Below are 19,574 nucleotides of genomic sequence, written 5' to 3'. Positions count from 1 at the left end.
AAAATACGCTTCCCACTTGTACGCACATCAGGCAAGCAGACCTTGTACCCTGGAAGTTTCTCCCTCAAAAAGGCTTTATTATAATTTTCTTTATTTGGATGAAATTTGCTGGCATCTCCTTCTCATCATGGTTCGTTTTTTTTGGATAGAGAAAAGCCACTCTGCACGTGTATTCGCTTTTGAAGAAGAAGATTTCTCCAACGGGAAGAGAGATGTGTGCTTCTGATCCCGTTGAGTTATTATTCTTTGTGTTTTCTTCTTCCTTCCAAAATAAATACCACTTCGCTTTTTCCTTTTCCGTTTCAGCTTCATTGGCCTGATTCTGCACGTTTTTTTTTGTCCGTTCGCATCTGAGTCCTCCTCCGAAGAAATCCTCAGGGACGCTGCAAAAGGGAGGTGTGCGTGAAAATGGTTAATCGTATTGCATGGGTAGGATATAAAAATTTATGCATTAATATTATTTTCCAAGTATTGGGAAGGATACATTCACGCGTAAGTGCCTCCATCCATGCTAATAAAGGCAGACAAGGAAGGCATTGTGTGTAAGGTGAGTGCATAATTACTCCTGGTCCGTCATAGTGAGTCTTTCCACCGGAACTGGCTTGAGGCCCTCTTTTAGTTCATGAAAAAAAGGCTTCATCTTTTCAATCTGCTCACGAGGGTAGCCGCTGCCCTGTCCAAAAAGGAACGTCACTTGCACACGGTTTAAGAGCTTGTACACATCACTGCTTCTATAGGGGAGGTAGGAAAAAAAAAAAAAAAAAAAAAAAGTGTTGATTTGTGTAGAGTAAATCCATGGGTAGAGGGTCACCATGCAGGATTTTCAAAAAGGCACTATCATTACTCCAATTGCATGGTGAAGCAAACTCAAATGCAAAGTTGGTTTCCTTACAACAGAACGTGTGTGTCAGGCTTCTGCGTTGAAAGGAAGTTCCAATTTAAAAAAAACTTTCCTTGTGCGGAGTAAACTGCAGGGGAGTTTTGCCCAATCCAATGGGTCGTAGATGATCCATCGAGCACTACCGAACTGAGAACAACATTGTTGCGATTTTTTAGAACCCCTCTTGGAAACATATTATTCTTTTCTTCAGTATTCGATTCCATAAGGACAGAAAAAACTGGCTTTGGCATTTTAAATTTGGATGTGCTTATAAAGTATAGTACACTAATGAGAGCAAACATGGTGTTAACTAGACTCCACATTTTGGTTCTTTTATGTTCGCTTGGGGTGATACAGAATATTATGGAGCCAATAATCCAGAGGATAGGGAATTTACAAACCAACCCTAGGAAGAAAAGTACTTGAAGACAGCTGGGGTCATCATTTTCGTCTTCGGTGCGAAGTGTCGGTTCGTTTGTTTCCTCACGTTCGTTCGTAGTTTGATGAGGTGTTGTCAATTGGGTGTTCGCTTCACGTACTCGTTCTAGCCAGTAGATTTTTATTTTTTCCTTTACGTACGATATATTTTCCTTGACGTAGGTAGCTATTTTTTGGAAGGCATTGCTATATCGGAAGCGGTGTATTGTACCACCATGGTCACTACCTGTATTACTATGGTGCGCAGCGTCTTGATTAGATGTAGTGGCATTTGTCCCTGAATCTAGTCCTTCCACTCTAATGATCCCATTTTCGACGTTACTGAAAATTTCATTTATTTCTGAACGGTTGGAGTTGATGAGAGTCGAACTGTTTAGCAGATCATTCGGGTTTAGTTCGTTTAGACAAATCATCTCATTGTCCTGGGTGCTTCCATGTGGGTAAGAATCTGCTCGGTCTTCTCCCCCTCCTGTGTGACTAGTGCTATGCCCCTGCATTATAAACGTATCTTCGTCCTCCACGAGGTGCACTATGTTGTTAGGGTTAGTCGAGTTAATTCCATTGCTACCCACAATGGTCAATTCGCAAATATCAGTGTCCACCACATTTTCATTCGTTATGGGTTCCCCTCTCTTGTCGACAAAAGCTTTCTTTATTCGGTAGATTAGCTTGGAGAAAATGTTCGCTTCACCTATGCTGACGCTTGATGCATCGGCGCTCATTACTTCGTGAGAATCTGCGCTACTTATATCGGGGGGATCGTCACTACTAATGTCGTGCATATCTGCACTCCTTACGTTATAAATATGGTCCACTGAGGGGTGTACAGTTTTGACATTCCCCTTTCTCTCATCAAAGTCTCGACTACTGGGACAATGTTCCTGAGGCCACTCCTCATAATTTCCATTCCGTGGTGAGTTTGACATTTGGGGGGTGTAGGCCATGTTAAATGGTAGATCATATCTTCTGCTCCTACGGGGCGTTTCCTTCGCATGAATGTGCAGGGATGAAGCTGTCGTGGCGTCCTGCTCCCTGCTTCTTCCCATTCCTTGGAGTGACACTATTTCGTGCTCACTATCACTGCTTTCATTATCGCCGTCATGGCTACCACCGTTACTACTGCAGTTACTATACTTTTCCCGTTTTCCCCTTTGCTCTCTCCTTATCTTTAGGAAATGATCGACGTGACATTTCTGGGAGTTTATGCATCCCTTCAGTTCAGGGTTCTCATGACCTTGCTCCCTATTGCTCCTACCCCCATCGTCACTTGAAATACCTCCTTTAAACTCCTTTACCCTTTGGACATCCTCTATGTATATTTTTTTTTTGTTAGTTCCTTTTTTTTTTTTACTGGGTTTTTCTATCGATGTGTCGTCCTCATTCTGCGAGTAGTTCACTTCCTTTATTACTGTATATGTGTGTTTTTTTTTTTTTTTTTTTTTTTTTTTTTCATTTTCGAAGAGACCCTCTTTGCCTTCTCTCTGTGAGCGGTCGTCCATGCTGGCACTTTCGAGTTTGAAGTTGTAAGTGAAAAAAGAGTAACGATGGTGGTTGGAGGAAGGGTTCCTCCTGAATCGATGTCACTCGTCAAGGTTAGGACACAGTGTCACTTGTTGGTGAGGTCCATCTATTGACTGGTCAAAGGAATCGCAGCCGAAGAGCGATCACCTTGGCCTTCACAAAATAGACTAAGCCGGACAGTACTCAGAATAGTAACATGAGTGGCAATCGTTGGAGAAAGAAAATTGCGGGAATGACTTAACTTCCCCTTCCCTCTCGTTCATCTTTCCCCATTGGCTCCTCCTACAAGGACAATACTTTAGCATCTCACTGTGTAACAAACTATGTCGCGACAGAAGGGTTATTATTCTGCTCATATGTACGTACGTGTATATTAATGTAAAAATAGCGCGCTTACATATTTCCCTTTTTTTTTTTTTTTTTTTTTTTTTTTTTTTTTACCCTAACGATTGCATTAACTGCACCATGTGCTCTTGTGCTTTGTGTCGCTCTGCGTTATATTGTGCCATTCTGTCCCATTTTTTTCTTTTTACTTCTTTTTTCTCTTTTTCTTTTTTTTCTTAATTCCTTCTTTTTTTTTTCTTTTTCACCTCCTGTTGGAAATTTTTCTTCGCGTATCCTCAATTCCCTTAAAAAGGGGGGAAGGGGAAACTGCGCGAACAATAGGACCCCACAAGGGAAGGATGGGGTATAAGGAAACAAATTTTATGAGAATGTGTGTTATAACACGTATGGTGGAATTCTTTTATATATATTTTTTTTTTCCTTCTTTTTTTTTTTATTCCTTTTTTCTTTTTTTGCAAAAAACAAAACAAAACAAACAAAACAAACATAACAAACATAACAAACATAACAAATATAACAAACACAACAAACGTTTGAAATATTTGACACAAAAAAAAGAAGAGAAGAAGGAAGTGTTTTTGTAAAAAAAGGGAAAATGAACACACTGAGGAGTTCAAAAAAAAAAAAAAATATATATATAATTATTAAATGTTATGAGCTCTTATAGAAGTCATATTTGTGTTCTATAACCTCCCTTCTGTTCATTACCTTCAGGCCACATTGCTGTACCCCACATGAAGGGCATCTCCATTGCCCTTCTTAGAATTTGTTTTCTCTGATGAATTTTTTGTCTTCTTTTCCTTTTTGCTTTTTCCCTCTTTTGTATGCTCTTTTTTGCCTGATTCCGAAAGTTCAGGAGTCTGCTGTTTCGTTCCTTTTGCTGGTGTTTTTTTTTTCGTTTCTTCTGGTGGTGCCTGTTGTTCCGTTTCTTCTGGTGGTGCCTTTTGTTCCGTTTCTTCTGGTGGTGCCTTTTGTTCCGTTTCTTCTTGTGATGCCTGTTGTTCTGTTCCTTCTGTTGGTGTTTTTTTTTTCGTTCCTTCTGGTGGTGCCTTTTGTTCCGTTTCTTCTTGTGATGCCTGTTGTTCCGTTCCTTCTGTTGGTGTTTTTTTTTTCGTTCCTTTTGGTGGTGCCTGTTGTTCCGTTTCTTCTGTTGGTGTTTTTTTTTTCGTTCCTTTTGGTGGTGTTTTTTTTTTCGTTCCTTCTGATGGTGGCTGTTGTTGTCTTACTCCCTCGTCCCACTCCTGTTGGTACACCGTCTGTCCATCTGGTCCCATCATAAATTGTTCATATTCTATGCGGTATTCATTTGCTCGTCTCCTCATTTTTCGCAAGATCCTCCTACGTCGACACTAATAGAACGAAAAGGAGGAGAGGTATGAGCACATGAATATATATAATATGTTTAATGCTATATTATTCAAAAGTACAATATAAATAGAATGTTCTGCAATTTTTTTTATTAATTTTATTTTTTTTTATTTTTTTTCGGTGTATGAATTAGAAGTATGTATATATATACCTGATACCATGTGTACAAAAACAAGCTCCACAGTAGGATAATCAGAATAGAGGCAATTATAAGGGGTGGTGCCTCCTGAGTGCATTCATCACCCCCTCTCTTAAGTTTCTCTTTAATGAATGTGCATACTACTGACCATGCGCTCTTATATCCTTCCCAAATAATTTTCAAATATCTCTCCCCTGTTGTTAATTCAGAGTCCTTAGATTCATTCTCATCATCTGCCCTTATGGTAGTGCATTGTAATAGGAGAAATGTTCCTATTCCTATGAACTTAGTAGAAATCATTGTGACCGTCTTGGACGAGAAATTTCATATAAATGTAAGGGAGTTATGTGTTCATTTCTCTAACAATATTTTAGAATTGTATCCCCCATCCCAATTCATCCTCGTCCCCTCTGTTACTAATGTTATATATATTCCATTGTTTCTATAATATGCAGGATGGCACAGATGATGCTCCACAGGTTTATATTATTCTGAAGATGCATGGAAAGTGAGATTAATGTTCTATGCTACGGTGGACCCCATCCTTGAGTAGTACGAATGACTTGATAATTTCCCCTTCTCCTTGATTACTCCTGAACATGCTTCTTTCCCGGAATATATGAATCTACATATATATAGTATGCGCTGTGTTCTTATATTAAATGCTTCTGATATGAATTTATCGTATAACAATAATCGACATTCCTAATTCTTTGAAAATTACTCCCCTATGTTATATATGATAAATTGGGATTAGAACATAGGGTGACTATATGTTAGTGCCAACATAGAATTTAACATCTATGTTGTCCACCCTGAGGAAAATACTTTTTTAATTCTTCGAAAGTGCACTTTGAACAAATTTTCTGGAGAACACTTTATATTGTCCTTCTGGATTTTTTTTTTAAATGCATTTTTTCAAGGAACCTTTAAAAATAGTTCTTTAAATTCTTATTATATTCCTTAAAGAATTCTTCAGTATTATTTCTTAATAATTTTTACGAATAATTTTTAGGAATAATTTCTTGAAATGAATTTTACTGAAGTATTCCCCGTTGAACTATTCTAACCAATTCCCTCTGAGGAATTTTGCTCTGTAGAATTATTTTTGGAGGAACTTTTTTAGGAAGAACTCTTTAGAAGATCTTTCTGGAGAGGATTCTTCCTTCGGAGGAGAACTCCTTTAAGGAATTTCTTGCAGGATTGTCCCTTGAAGTACTTTTGGGGGAGAAACATTTTCCCAATTAAACTTACTTTTAGGGGAATTTTTCCTGGAAACTCTTTCTATAAATTTTTTTGGGGGAATTCTATAGGAGAAACTTTTTTCCCCCTAATTTTCCTATATTTTAAGGGAGCACTAGGAAATTTTCTTTTAAGAAATTTTCATTTAAGCAATTTCTTTTGGAAGAATTTTTCGAACCACTTGGAAATTTTAATTTTTTTGGGGGAAAATTTCTTTCTTACGAGGAACTTTTTTTTTTTTTTCTAATCTATCTTTTTGTGTAGAATTATATTTTTAGTGACCCCTTTTTTTTGGAAGACATTCTTTTTTTTTGGGAGGAATACCTTTATTAGAAAAAAGAACAATTTCCTGGAAAATCTTTTTTTTTGACAAAAAAAACATCTATGAAAAGCTATATTTTAATGAATATTTTTTTTTTTTTTTTGAAAGAATTTCATTTTTTCGGAGGAATACATATTTTTTTAACACAAAAAAAAAAAGATTTCTTGGAAGGTCTTTTAACCCAAAACGATTGCGGTTTACCCCTATTCTCATTCTACCTTTTTTTTTTCCTTAGACCACCTTTTCCTTACTCCTTTCCCTTTTCCCCTTATTCCTTTTCTTTTTCTTTCCTTTTTCATTTCCTTCCTTAGATCCTTTCCCCTCCTTTTCTTTATACCCCTTACTCCTTACACATCATCTCCTTAATTCCTTAGATCCTTTCCCTTCACTCCATAAACCACCTTTCCCTTCACTCCATAAACCACCTTTCCCTTCACTCCATAAACCACCTTTCCCTTCCCATTCCATAGATCCTTTCCTTTCCTCCCTAGACCCATTCCCCTTCCTTCCTTAGACCCATTCCCCTTCCTTCCTTAGACCCATTCCCCTTCCTTCCTTAGACCCATTCCCCTTCCTTCCTTAGACCCATTCCCCTTCCTTCCTTAGACCCATTCCCCTTCCTTCCTTAGACCCTTCACCCTCCTCCTTAGACCTTTTCCCCTTCACCCCATAGATCCCTTCCTTTTCTTTCTTCCCCATTTTCTTTTTCTCTTCCGTAAGCATTTTATTTTTAAGCCTCCTCGCTTTTTACGTTCGACGGAAAAGGCATCCTCATGTGTAACTCCCCTCCCCTTTTCCAGTTCCTTAAATAATTTTCTGCACGATTGGGGGATAGCTCCCTATTGGTTGATGTTATCTGAATGTACAAATTTGAAAAGGAGTTATGAAGTCATGACTGCTCCTCTCATTTGAGGAGGTAGGGGTTTAGGGGTGCGTTGCCCAGGAGGCACCTACCCGTGGAGCCCCTTCCGCGGTGTCCCTTATAATTTCACTTATGCAATTTTTTGGTCCCCCTCCGTAATACACCCCCGTGCGTCAGTTTTTCCTTTTTTCGAATGATTCATAGTGAAATGACAAAGAAAGGGAAATGGAAGGACGAACGTAGAAAGGCGGAAGGTGTAATTAAAGAAAAGTAAAATTAATGGGCTACTAAAACAAGGAAAAAAAAAAAAAAAATAATAAAATAATAAAATGATGATAACTCTATTTCCGGTGAAGGAAACACTATTCACGTAGTGCAAACGATTTCACACACATATATAAATGAAATATATCGTCAAGAGTTATTCATCATGTTCTTCCGGAGTGCGACAAACGAGTGGACGACTAATTTCTGTCTCCACTGGAAGGGAGCAGTTTACGCAGGTGCCTCACTATGGTCTTCACTATTTATCGAAGAAAAGAATGCCCTTCACCCAATCCACCTTCCCTCCGTTTACAAGGCTCCATTGTAATATGCGCTACTTCTTCCCATTTATCCTTCCTGTACGCGCCTTCTCCGTGGTTCCCCTTTTTTCTTTCGCTTTGGCCCTGTGTACGTGAAGGGATATGCATTATTGAGGTGGCATTTCCTCCGAGGGAAGAAGTTTCCATTTTCCATCACGCTAGACGGTATGGATAAATGGAGAAATGGTACAAGCAGACTGAACCAGACATTTGATTTCCTTTTCCTCTTAACTTACTTAAGGGGTAAGTGAGTCGCACGCTGAATCAAAATGGCAATTAATATTACGGATAAGACTGCGGCAGCGGTCATCAGAAATAGCAGCGCGTTGCATCGGTTTCGACTAAAGCACCGTCCCTATAGAAAGGAATGTTTTGGGATTTAATTTGTACGTTTTTAATTTAAAATTTTTCTTTCTTTTCTTTCATCCCTTTTGCTAAAATGTACTTGTGTGTCTGTAGCAGGGGATCCATTGGGATATTTTTTTCTGAATTTTTTCTTCCCTCTGTTTTGTTCTTTTTCTTTTCTTGACTTACCAAAACAGAGCAGTGGCAAAGGTATCCGTCCCCCTGTTGGCTGAAAATTGTGGCCTGCAAATGCGATAAAAAAAAAAAAAAAAAAAAAGAAGTACCAATATTAAGGGGTTCTTATATAACGGGGTTAAATGGTAAAATGCCCGTGCTTATACCCCTCTCGTGATGCATGACACATCGCTTAGATTCAGAGGGGGCGTACTGTAAACTGAACTGTTTATCACTTAATTTGTGATAAAACTTACCATCGAAATGCTGTTGCTTCGTTCCCCATTTAATCCTCTCATACATGTGTATATGAAAAGAAGTGAAGAGAAAAAAAGAAAATGAGTCTTGAATCAAAGTGTGTAGTTATTATTTCGAGCTTTACGCGAAGATGAAGAGCAGTGATGTCCACTTTGCGCGTTGTTTTTTTTTTTTTTTTTTTTTTTTTGTTTGTTACTGTGGATGGCCTTCTTCCGGTTTACGTTAACCCCGTCGTACACATCGAAAAAGGAGAAAAGGTAAACTGCGCAAGGGGAAAGAAAAATCAAATGTGTGCGGATGAGGAATTTAGACGATGGCTCATCTTATTAGCTCCGGTAATTCTATCCTTCTTAATTTACCGACGAGGAGGTGGAAATAGTGTTTCGTGAAGTTCATTCTGCTATAATTTTTTCTTTTATTTTTATAACTGTGGTTGGACAGGAATTCTACTTCTTCCCATGAGTTGTTATAAGAGTCAAAGGCGTCACTTGGTTTTTTCTTTTCTACAAACAATTTATCCAGAACACAATTCCTAACAGTACAACCAAATTTCAAGGTTTCCAAATTTTTACACTCTGCAAAAATAGGATTTGCGATGGGGCATGTTTTTCCTTTTTATCTCTTCTTGATCTGTGTAGCGCTCTTAATGCTCTTAGTGTTTTTTTTTTTTGTTTTTTTGTTTTTTTTCTTTTTTCCTTCTTCTAGGAAGAACAAATGTTGCGCCTCTGCCAGTTAGAAGCACAGGTCATTTTTTTATTCCTCATCAACCTGCTTCCATTTTGGATTGAGAGAAAAAAAAGAAAGGGGTTCTGTGGAAATTAACGGGCAAAATGGAGAACCGATTGGGATGTAAAACAACTTCTTTTTTCTCATTATAGGTTCCGTAAAATGGGGTGAAAAGGTACAGCACCACATAGAGAGGTCTTTTTTTTTTTTTTCTTTTTTTTTTTTTCTCGGAGTTTATTTACAACGTGGCCTTTTTTTTTTTTTCAGGTAACACTAGAAAGGCACCTTGCACGTGGGCGGCTGTTATTTTTTCTCCCTTCATTTTTTTCCTTTATCCAAAATGGGAGGAACTTTAAGAAAAAAGCTAAGAAACAGAGTTGCAAAAAAAAAAAAATGAGCAGCACATTGGGGATTGATCAGTCATGTGGGATCTTTTCACTTTAAACTTTAATCAACCTTTTTCCCACTTTTCCGACAAAATATGAATTATAAAATGTGTAACACGCTTTGCGCGTTACTTTATGAAAAAAAGTTTAATAAAAATGGGTAAACAGCGTCCCTAATTTTTTTTTTTTTTTTTTTTTTTTTTTTTTTTTTTTTTCTCTTCTAATTCTAAAAGGGGAAAATTGTTTGTTGAGTCGTTCGGTTATATAGTCGAGGGGTTACAACCTTCACAAAATGGAAAAAAATGACAAAAAAAAAAAAATTCCTCCGTTGCGCAGTTATGTCAGTCGTTATATCTGTGCCCACTGCTTATTGTGTGCATCCATTCCCGCCCCGAAGGACCTCAGAACACGCGCGTAAAAATATTTACACATGTACGCTGGCGCAATTTCCCTTCTGCCTACTTCATTCTGTTTTGCTCTCTCATCCTTTTCCTGGTAATGTACTCTAGTTGCGCAGACGAGGCAATTCGCCCTACGCACTCGTCTGTACAAGTTCAAGTGTAACACAAATCGTTAATTTTTTTTCCTTTCCTTATTCCCGTTCACTCGATCTTTGCGTGAACTCTCCATTCTGCGCTCATCTCATATTCCCAAACGTAGATGGGTTCATTCCAGTAGGCGTAAATAATGACAGGGTTAAGAGGGGTAATTATGTCATCCGGAAAAATGCTCACACGATAGTCCAGTTAGGGTGTGAAACGCGAGCAAGCTGACTTTTACCATTCCGAAGCTTCAAGGGTCTTCCTTCGGCTTCTCCACTGTGGGGGCAAGCACCTCGGGAAAAGGATCTAGTGCTGCTGCGATGGTAGAACAGAATGTAGATCAATGCGATTGTGTATTGAATGAGCTACCCTTTGGTTAGCAACAACTATTGCCTAAAGGCACTTTTTCTGTTCACTCCATTACCCGTGTATTTCCACTTGTCTACAATCTCCTTCTTCTGCCTATCGCTAAAGTATTCTATATTAATTCTTAGAGAAAAGAAAAGGGGAGGGGGGGAGCGCAGATAATATGTGTATCCAACTCAGTCTGTGCATTTGGATTAGTCTATCGATTTGGTGTGCCTGTGCCCTTCTTCCCGTGCGACTTACTTTTCTTTTTCCCCAGTTAAGTACTCTACTTCTATCATGGGTGGGTTCTCATACCTTCAGGGTGGAAAGAGGGCAGGATTCACATGTGCAAGCAATGGAACAGTGCAACCTGTGGAACGCACTGAGGGAGGGGGGGATGAGGAAGTGACAGACTTCGTAAGCACACATCCACATGGAAGTACTCATAAAATTCTTACGCTAGGAGTTCCCATGTTACGGTCAATAAGGGGTACTTTTGTTTTATTCTTTGGGAAGACGCATAAATAATCAGTCGTCTGTGTGTTTTTGGGGGGGGGGGGGGGGGAGGAGAATATTTGCACGAAGGGTGTACCGGTAGTCAATCTGGTTAGGTAGGTATTGGTACGAGACCATCTTTGCCATCTATTCGTATGGTCCATATTAGAGGGGACGGGAACATATATACATATAGGTGCGTGTAGTTATTCCTTCCCAGATTTGAAAACTTTGCAAATTTGAGTTCTTGTTATATTTTCTCCTTTTCGAATTTCCTAAACTCCACCTACCTCGCAACGTCCGCCTTCTCGCTTCTGACGGGGGAATAATATACATGCAATTTTCTGAGGTACATCAAAAAAGTCAGGGGCGGGAATAGCCTGTATCTCATTTTGTTAACAGTACGATGGTGTGCTCATCAGGGGGCGGGTTCCTCTTCGTCTTTTACAAAGGGGGGAAAGCAGTGCACAGGATTTGGCTAGAACCTGTTGGACGCAGCTGAGCCCTACGCGCGACTAATGGAGTGATGCCCCAGTTAAGGAACTACCTATTAATGCTGACACATGAGTTTGGAACAATCCGTCCATGCGACACGCACTATGGGTGTATTTTTAACAGGCATACGCTATCAAAAAGTTTTTTCATTTTAACTTTATAATTCTGTTCATCAGCTCACCCTTTGCCCATTTTCCCCACAAAAAAAAAAAAGAAAACCTCAAAGATGAAGTACACAGAAATGGCTGGCAAGAAAGTTGATCTTTTTTTTTTCTTTTTTTCTCTCTTTCGTTTTTTTTGCTTTTTTCGCTTTTTCCTTCCTTCTTAATTAGCAGGGCGGAGAATCGAGAAGGATAGCTGTGCCAATGCAAGCATGCCATAATATATCTACACACGCATGTTCATGCGACCGCGGCAAGTGGAGCAACTTGTTTGCAAATGAGGAATAACGGAACATACACATGGAGTTTACGTCGATCTTGAAGAAGGATCATACAAAGTGCCCTTCATCATACGGATTGGGTTTTTTAAAAAAAAAAAAAAAAAAAAAAAAATGGCACATATTATTATGCCCGTGAAGCAAGCAAAAAATGTGATTTACAAGCAGGACTTGAAAAAATAGTTCCACTGTTAAAATTTTCTTTTGAATTGTGCACAAAGGAACAAATAACTACACACGGAAGAGGGGTCCCCTCGAATGAGAATTTAAAATGTGGAGGGGGGGATACATAAACAACGACGTGTTAACTTAACCTGATATGTGTGCGCGTGTGTCCCAAAATGGCTGAAGAAAATCATGAATTAGAGCGAACTGTTTTGTAAACCTTAAAATGGTGATTGAGGTTCTTTACAGAGTGAAGCTTTGCTCGACTGAACAAGGCTCCATTGTCTCTGTTCAATTCATCAAAGATGACACATTTAATGCGCGAGTGCACCATCGCCATTGCACACATAAAGCAGGGTTCGTGGCTTAGGTAGGCGTAATAATTCGTGCATAGGTACTGGTCGTCCTCAACAGAGTTGAGCATGGATAACCGCGTGAGATCTTCCCCGTCAGCGGCTCCACCATGGACTACTTCATTCTCATCCATCGCTTCGAATTTCACGTTCGGCGCCCTTCCACCTGATATGCTACCCCCTTCACTACTTGCAATTTTGCATCTTTTGTTACTTGGGTCTTGTAGGCATTCCGAGGTGTGAATATCCTGCACGTGATTAGTCATGCAATCCGCATTTTTACTCTTGTAATCGCTTGTCCCTATCTGCAATTCCTTCCTGATTTTCCAAAGGTAGCGTAATTTGAATGAAACCTGCTCAATGGCTAACATCACCGCATGTTGCAGGGGGTGATTTTTTATATTATCACCTGAACAGGCAATAATTTTATGATTGTGTGTTAAAACGCACCCACCTTGGCATGTACCAAAATTTTTCCCAACTCGAATTGCAATCTTTACAAAGTGTATGAATTCTTTTATTTCTTCTTTCGCTAACGTTGTTAACTCATTTGCTGGTTTCCTATAATAGAGTGGCCAATGCACGGACCACTCTGCGTACTGCTTTCTCGTCATAGGGGGGTGCTTGGACACATGTACCATTTTTATGGTAATTGATTTGCCTCCATTTATTTGCACAACTTTACTAAGTAATTCGTCTGGCAGTTCGTCACAGAAACCCACAAGTATTTGAACATTTTCCTGGTTCAATTTTCGACACCTTTTTAAATGATTATAACTGTTACGAAGTTGGCTATTGACAAAATCTCGCATCACATTTAAGCATTCCTTTGTGGTGTCTTTCGTTGTTTCAAGACAATACATAGGGATTAATTCAATCGCTTGAGTGTACGCGTCGGGGTACACTTGTACTATGTCTACGATTTGGGAGTTCATCATGGGTGGGGAAGAAAACAATTGACCATACCTCCCCGCAAGGGTGTGAATAGGTCCCTATAAGGTGTTCATGCAATGTTGCCCTTACAGGTATCCTCTATTTGATATGTGCAAGGGGACCCCTTTAAAAATTTTATCAAAATGGAGGGGTCAACTGGTGTGCAAGTACCTCTAGCAAATGAACAAATTGAAAAGGTACAAAAGAAAAAAAAAATAAAATAAAAAGGAACTAACAGTAAAAACTTCCATTTTGAGAAGAAAGGCATATGTGAACAGCTGAGCAGGGGGTTATTTTCTTTTTCGCCCCAATTGGGTAGGCCTCATCTTGGACTTTTGTTTAATTATGCGCTTTGGTTCGCTTTGTACCAAGAAGATGTCCTTGTCATTGTAACGTAGGTTGGCTATGCGTGAGGAGGTAATTGTATGCTTCCCCATTTCTCACTTTTTTTCTGTTACATACACTCTATCTCTCTCATAATAACTTTTTTGTGAGGAGTTCCGCTCTAGTTTCGCATAAAAATGAGTGAACCCCCCGCCCCCTAAGTCAGCTTCTATCTTTACAAATTTGGGGGCATCCAAATGGCTCTTGTACACATGTAACTGTTCACCTCTACGCATTGGAAAAAAAAAAAAGAAAAAAATATATGAACTGTTCAGGTGAACAGTGCTAAAATGTGGAGCATTTTGGCTGTTCCGAGAGAACTAGCCAAATGATTTTTTTTTTTTTTTTTTTTTTTTTTTTTCGTAATGAGAAAGTAAATAATAAAAAAAAAAAATATATATCATACAGTTGGGGAATACATAATTGGACGACTCCTTTCCCCTTTGAGACAATTTGACAAATGCCTTTTGTGGGAGACCAGTTGAGTACTCCATTATGGAAGAGCAGTGGTTGCACACGTGAGGATAAGAACGAAATGGAATGTTCACTCAATTTTTATGGGGAAAAAGTGAGAGGAAGAAAGGATTCTCTTGATGGGCCACGAAAATACTGTACATGAATATTGTGCTTCCTTTTTTTTTTAAGATGACGTAAGTGCAAACCTATATAAGTGCATCCCACTAGACCATGTACACAATCGACTTTGTAAACGAGGAGAAGTACGTCCGGAGGGTGGGAGATTTGTGCGGGGAGTTCTATGTACCGTTCGCGCTACCAGGAAGGTACAAGTGCAATGTGGAAGACCTGGAGAATGTGCTGCACATGTGGATGAGCAAAAGTGGCAAAATAAAAGATAAGGAAGGAAAGGGTGATGTGAACGGACTTCTGCTATTCGGATCCATATTTAGAGAAACCAATTTTTCTTTAATTCTGTCCAAATCAAGATATGAACAGAACATGTGTGTGTGGAAAATATTATGGTGTGCATGGAAGTACATATTTAAGCAAACATTTGAAAAAAATAACAATAAATATGTACATAAGTACGAAGGAGACATTATTCAGTTTCAAGTTGGTTGTATTTATCTCCTTTTTTTTCTATACTTTAGTCAACACATTGAAGAAAATAATTTCCCTTACCCCTTGTACATGTCGCCGTGCATAATGAATCTCTGTTTGGACGTTACAGAAGAGTGCGAAAGGATGTGTATATACAAAGACTTGAGAAATATTTTAAACTTTATGATGGACTCCAATTCGATCATCCTAAGTTGTAATGACAGCTTTGATGGGGAGTTCCAGGACCGGTATGGCGCCCCTCTGTACATTGACAAAGGCAAATTGGGGGTGGAAAATTGCGCAGAAATTAATGACGTAGACTTGTCATCCTACTTTGCACATTTCAAGGAGGAGATGAAAGATTTGTGTGAGTTGTGTGACAAGCAGAGGAGGAAAAGCACCCTGAGCAACACCTCTGCGCACAGCCTACGTGCAAAGTTTGAGCTCGTAAGGCGAGCGCTCACGGAAGACGACTTCGAGTAGGGGTTGCTCGCCCGGTGAATTTTACTTACCCCTTGTGCAGTTAAACATCGTTTGTTGAGATGATTTATTTAATTTTTTTTTTTTTTTTTTTTTTTAATAATATTTTTTTTTTCTCTACACCGCCTGTGTAATGTACGTACATTGTAGCGCTGCGTGGCGCGAGCATGCATTTGCGAAAAAATTGTCGTAGGTTGATGTCTACCGTGTGGTGCCACTTGCAAGAAATGAATAAATGCTTGTTCACCAGTTTTTATGTTTACCAGCTGAGGGTCCTTTCCCCAATGTGTTTGTTCTTCATATCGGTTTCACCACTAAGAAGCCGCATCATCTTTGTCCATACCACCACCACCACCCCCCGCCTTTTTACAACTACGAGAATAAGTATACTTATATATGTGCATGTGACGTACCTCCCCTCTTGTAAAGTCGAAAAAGCGTAGCATCAACGATGAAGGTGCTAGGCACTGTGATATTTTTGTTCTTTGTCCTCTGTAAAAAAAGAGCTGTTGTTGATGGTATAATTCAGAAGCAGGATGCGTACTTGGATGACGACTTTAGGAGCTTTACCTATTTTTTCGGTTACACGAGGGGGGTATTCGAGGAGGGTTTTCAGGACGCGCTCCTTCCTGTACTTATTGTACGGGACCGTTTTACGGTTCGGATACGTAGTTGCCCAACCGAGAAATTGCTAAACCGCTAAAACGCTAAAATGCCTTTCCCCCCTTCGAGCAGCCTCGTCCCCATCGGCGAGCTTTTTGTCCCGGATAGTCCACAGTGATGAGTCCAGATTTACCCAAACAAAAAACAGAACAGGTTCGACATTGAGATTAGTTTGCGTGTTTGCTCAGGGGAAGCAAAAAAGGGGGGTCATATAACCGGGTTATATTTTTCTCTACACCGTCGCAGACATATGGAGCAAAACAGTTGACAAGGCGTACTCGATTAATCAAGTAAACGTTTTTATATAAGTAAAAAAAAAAAAAAAAAAAAAAAAAAATGAAAAGAAAAAGTAAAAAATATGTAATACAAAGAATTCTCAAATTTCTCATGTGCTGTCTGAAATTAAAAGAAGCAACTTAGAGAATTCGTTAGGTGGCAGAAAGGAAAGATTTCCAGATTCTTATTCTACCTATGATCATCGAGAGTATACCTAAACATGAACACATACACATATGCAACTTCTGCCACATCTTCTATCAAGTTTTCCAGCGGAATTATGAAGGTGTACATGTCTCTGTTGTTTCTCTTTCTGTTGCCCTTCTTTGCTTACATCGGTGTATTCGGTAAGTTATCCCCCCCCACCCACAAAGATACTTGTGCGCAGTGTCAAAAGGGAGGTTAAAGCAACAGAGGGTTGATAACATTTTTCACTTTGCGACTTCTGTTAGGTCACACAAGAAATCAGACTACCTTCACCTTGTCATCAATATGTGGTAAGTACTACTAATAAGTAGTTATTTTGTTGTGGGAATTACTTCTACAGTGGAGATAATCAAGCCACATAATATACATATGTGTACATTAACATTTGGCTATTTACTTTTGCGCCCCCATTGGGGATTGTGTGTGTATTTTTCCCCTTACAGCTTACTTAACACTTATGATGGTGTTTTTCTTAACCAACGGGATTTTGAGTGTGGGGCTTGTCTGCTCGCTACCGCTGGTGTTGGCAGGTACGCGTACAGGAATGGGGCATAGCTGAAGGGAAATGCTAAGCAGCTGAGCCAAGTGGAAAGGCTAACGTGGAAAAGTGGATCCACATGTGAGAATTATTTTTCTTCCCCCTTCCCACCTCTGCAGTTTTCGCCTTCAATTTAGCCTACTCAGATTATACAATAAAATCTCTGTCAAATTTTACCCGCTGTGGATTTTCTTTTGTATATTTTTGAGTCTCATAAAATTGGGCATCTAAATACGATTCGTCGGATGGTGGTCGCAATATCCCTGTATCCCTGATATGTGTGTCCATGTTGTAGAGACACACCTATCCCCCTTCTCTATCCATCTGCAGATTCTGTCCAAGTTCTTATATGACATTATAACCCATTTGGGGAGTGACAAGGCAAACGCTTTCGATTACGGATTCAGTGGATATCTGTACATGTCACGTTAGTAATTCAGAAGGGGTCGTGAGAGAATAGTTTCCATTGTGGGTTGACATAAAATTCCTACTTCGATGCAAATTCTATTGTCCACATGACATCCCAATAATATACCTTCCCCTAATCTATGTGTTCCACCCCTCATATATCTTCTTCCTTTTTTTTTTTTTTTTTTTTTTTTTTTTGAATTTCCCCTGCACAGTTCTGAAGGGAAACTATTATATGGTCCTAAAGGGAGTGCACCTTCTTGTGCTTAGCGTGTATGCGTTGATGATTAGAAAATTGTTGCCATGGATTTTTGACGAGAGCGAGTTGAAGAGTCCAAGGAGCGTGTAAGGAGGAGAGGGTCGGAGAGAAATGTGTATGTTTTGTTTTATGTGTACAAATGTGGAAACATGATTACTTTTCCAATTCTACCGCATCTTGATGTGAACATCGCGATAAACGCTGCTGAAGGTGCATTATACCTTTTGTCCTATATTATCCTCCACTTTTTCGCAGTCAATTGGATAAATACATCGTGTCCTTCCTGTGTGCGCTACCCATCGCGGCGTCTATCACGCAGATTTATGGCTTAGCCAACGAAGCGATGAATCCCATAGGTCAGTGATGAGGGGGTAGTGGTCGGGGGTGCCGACACACTGGTGATTCATCCTGAAGTGGAATTCTCCTTCCTAAAGTGGCCAGGCTTAACGAGGGATGCATTTTTTTTTTTTTTTTTTCGTAACACTAAAGTAGCTGATGCTGTTCCTCTTATCCCCTCTGCAGACCCTAGCATATTTTTTATGATCCCTAGCTCAGTAAATTTTTCCTCACTGAGCACAATTTTTTCACTTTCGGGTAAGGTAGCTGGGTTTAAAGTGCTCTGGGAGATGGCATACACATGTACGTAAATATGTGAAGGGGATATAGACACATGTATAATTCACTTTTGTTTTCCCCCTATTTTTACCGCGCCAGTGTTGGTCATCACGACGTACGTGCTAACTATGCTCAGAAACCTCGCCGAAACAGGTACGTATTGAGAGAGAAGAAGGCGTTCATTAGTTGGGTGTTGTACAAAGTGAGAGGTACCCAGCGGTTCCGTATTGACTTCACTTTTTGATTTATTTGTTGTGATCTTTTTTTTTTTCCTTCAATATGCGCCCCTTCAGATTACAACCACGCCTTAAACAAAATTCCGAGAAACCTTAGCGAATTTTTATAGCTAGCCATTTTTGAAAAAAAAAAAAAAAAAAAAAGTTATGCGTTACATGGGATAATAAGCAAACTGTACATTTGCATGAAAATGTTGTCTTTTTTTTTTTTTTTTTTTTTTTAGCTCATTTTTGTGAGGATTAATTATTTTACAATTGTTAATGACCTTTTTACTTTTTTTTTTTCACTTCATGGTGGTTAAGTGAACTGAGGAGTAAAAGACAATCTCCCTCGAGCAACTTTGTGCGGAACGCAAGAATGTGTGTTCCCTATAACCTTGCCGTTGGATTTACGTAGAGTGTAAAATCCTGTTGGCCTTTCTTTTAAGATGGCATAATTAAACGTGACTAACTTGAATGGCTTTACCACAACATACGCGAACGGGAACTCCACATTGAGGTGCTCTCGCGATATTGTGTAAATATGTTTGCCACGGGGGATGCGGAGTGTCTGCCCGTTTATTGGTCAAACCACCAAATAAAGGGCCCTTTTTCTTACGGTTAAAATGTGCGCCCTTTTTAGAAAAATACTTTCAAAGGTAAAAAAGTTTTTCCCATTTGTTAGCTTCCGTGTTATGACAACGTCAAAATGAGGGGCACCATGGGAGATGAAGTGGCGATTGATGAAGCGTAAAAAAAAAAAAAAAAGGAACGTAACGACGACCTCAATAAACGCGGCGATGATTTCACATACTGCTAAAGGATTAATGTATTCTTAACTGAGCAGTGTTTTTTTTTCTTTTTTTTTTTTTCCCAATCTTTTGATGCATCTCAGCTTGCACAAGTTTATCCTTCAAGGACAACCACTCTGTGAAGCGCTTCAAATTAATTAGCCTACCATTTGTGTTCCGTCAATATAATGGGGAGAGAATTGACAGGTTAACTGTTCAGGCACACGAGGTGTTTATTTACCAGGGCGAAAAAAAAAAAAAAAAGACCAACGGAGGAGCCAGATTGTGTAAAGAAAAGGGTAAGGAACTGGCAGTTGGA

General features: G+C 39.3%; 7 protein-coding genes across 7 annotated transcripts; 2 read left to right on the top strand and 5 right to left on the bottom strand.

The window, feature by feature from the left end:
* Nucleotides 1-64: 64 nt before the first annotated feature.
* Nucleotides 65-2,817, bottom strand: PKNH_1304700 (conserved protein, unknown function; the record flags this gene model as incomplete). Its single annotated transcript, XM_039113491.1, has 3 exons — nucleotides 65-383; nucleotides 564-731; nucleotides 893-2,817. 3 exons carry the CDS (start codon nucleotides 2,815-2,817, stop codon nucleotides 65-67), a joined length of 2,412 nt encoding a protein of 803 aa, XP_038969872.1.
* A 1,077-nt stretch (nucleotides 2,818-3,894) lies between these two features.
* On the bottom strand, nucleotides 3,895-4,991 carry PKNH_1304600 (uncharacterized protein; the record flags this gene model as incomplete). The annotated part of the gene is made up of 2 exons (XM_039114226.1): nucleotides 3,895-4,533; nucleotides 4,704-4,991. 2 exons carry the CDS (start codon nucleotides 4,989-4,991, stop codon nucleotides 3,895-3,897), a joined length of 927 nt encoding a protein of 308 aa, XP_038969871.1.
* Nucleotides 4,992-7,715: 2,724 nt separating this feature from the next.
* PKNH_1304500 (conserved Plasmodium protein, unknown function) lies at nucleotides 7,716-8,874 on the bottom strand (the record flags this gene model as incomplete). Its single annotated transcript, XM_039114225.1, has 6 exons — nucleotides 7,716-7,785; nucleotides 7,938-8,056; nucleotides 8,236-8,289; nucleotides 8,478-8,512; nucleotides 8,675-8,740; nucleotides 8,838-8,874. The coding sequence occupies 6 exons, from the start codon at nucleotides 8,872-8,874 to the stop codon at nucleotides 7,716-7,718; spliced, it is 381 nt and encodes a 126-aa protein (XP_038969870.1).
* A 1,508-nt stretch (nucleotides 8,875-10,382) lies between these two features.
* Nucleotides 10,383-11,366, bottom strand: PKNH_1304400 (conserved protein, unknown function; the record flags this gene model as incomplete). Its single annotated transcript, XM_002260515.1, has 5 exons — nucleotides 10,383-10,447; nucleotides 10,557-10,621; nucleotides 10,742-10,795; nucleotides 10,939-11,016; nucleotides 11,266-11,366. The coding sequence occupies 5 exons, from the start codon at nucleotides 11,364-11,366 to the stop codon at nucleotides 10,383-10,385; spliced, it is 363 nt and encodes a 120-aa protein (XP_002260551.1).
* An 898-nt stretch (nucleotides 11,367-12,264) lies between these two features.
* PKNH_1304300 (cytidine deaminase, putative) lies at nucleotides 12,265-13,362 on the bottom strand (the record flags this gene model as incomplete). Its single annotated transcript, XM_002260514.1, has 1 exon — nucleotides 12,265-13,362. One exon carries the CDS (start codon nucleotides 13,360-13,362, stop codon nucleotides 12,265-12,267), a length of 1,098 nt encoding a protein of 365 aa, XP_002260550.1.
* Nucleotides 13,363-14,431: 1,069 nt separating this feature from the next.
* On the top strand, nucleotides 14,432-15,286 carry PKNH_1304200 (uncharacterized protein; the record flags this gene model as incomplete). The annotated part of the gene is made up of 1 exon (XM_002260513.1): nucleotides 14,432-15,286. The coding sequence occupies one exon, from the start codon at nucleotides 14,432-14,434 to the stop codon at nucleotides 15,284-15,286; it is 855 nt and encodes a 284-aa protein (XP_002260549.1).
* A 448-nt stretch (nucleotides 15,287-15,734) lies between these two features.
* PKNH_1304100 (sexual stage-specific protein G37, putative) lies at nucleotides 15,735-18,595 on the top strand (the record flags this gene model as incomplete). Its single annotated transcript, XM_002260512.1, has 13 exons — nucleotides 15,735-15,864; nucleotides 16,019-16,099; nucleotides 16,193-16,236; nucleotides 16,488-16,569; nucleotides 16,675-16,719; nucleotides 16,873-16,959; nucleotides 17,087-17,163; nucleotides 17,298-17,394; nucleotides 17,591-17,720; nucleotides 17,890-17,990; nucleotides 18,157-18,228; nucleotides 18,349-18,402; nucleotides 18,543-18,595. The coding sequence occupies 13 exons, from the start codon at nucleotides 15,735-15,737 to the stop codon at nucleotides 18,593-18,595; spliced, it is 1,053 nt and encodes a 350-aa protein (XP_002260548.1).
* Nucleotides 18,596-19,574: the final 979 nt, after the last annotated feature.

Source organism: Plasmodium knowlesi (genome assembly GCF_000006355.2).
Source record: "Plasmodium knowlesi strain H genome assembly, chromosome: 13".
Taxonomy (NCBI): domain Eukaryota; phylum Apicomplexa; class Aconoidasida; order Haemosporida; family Plasmodiidae; genus Plasmodium; species Plasmodium knowlesi.
This window is presented reverse-complemented; position numbering and strand designations above follow the sequence as displayed.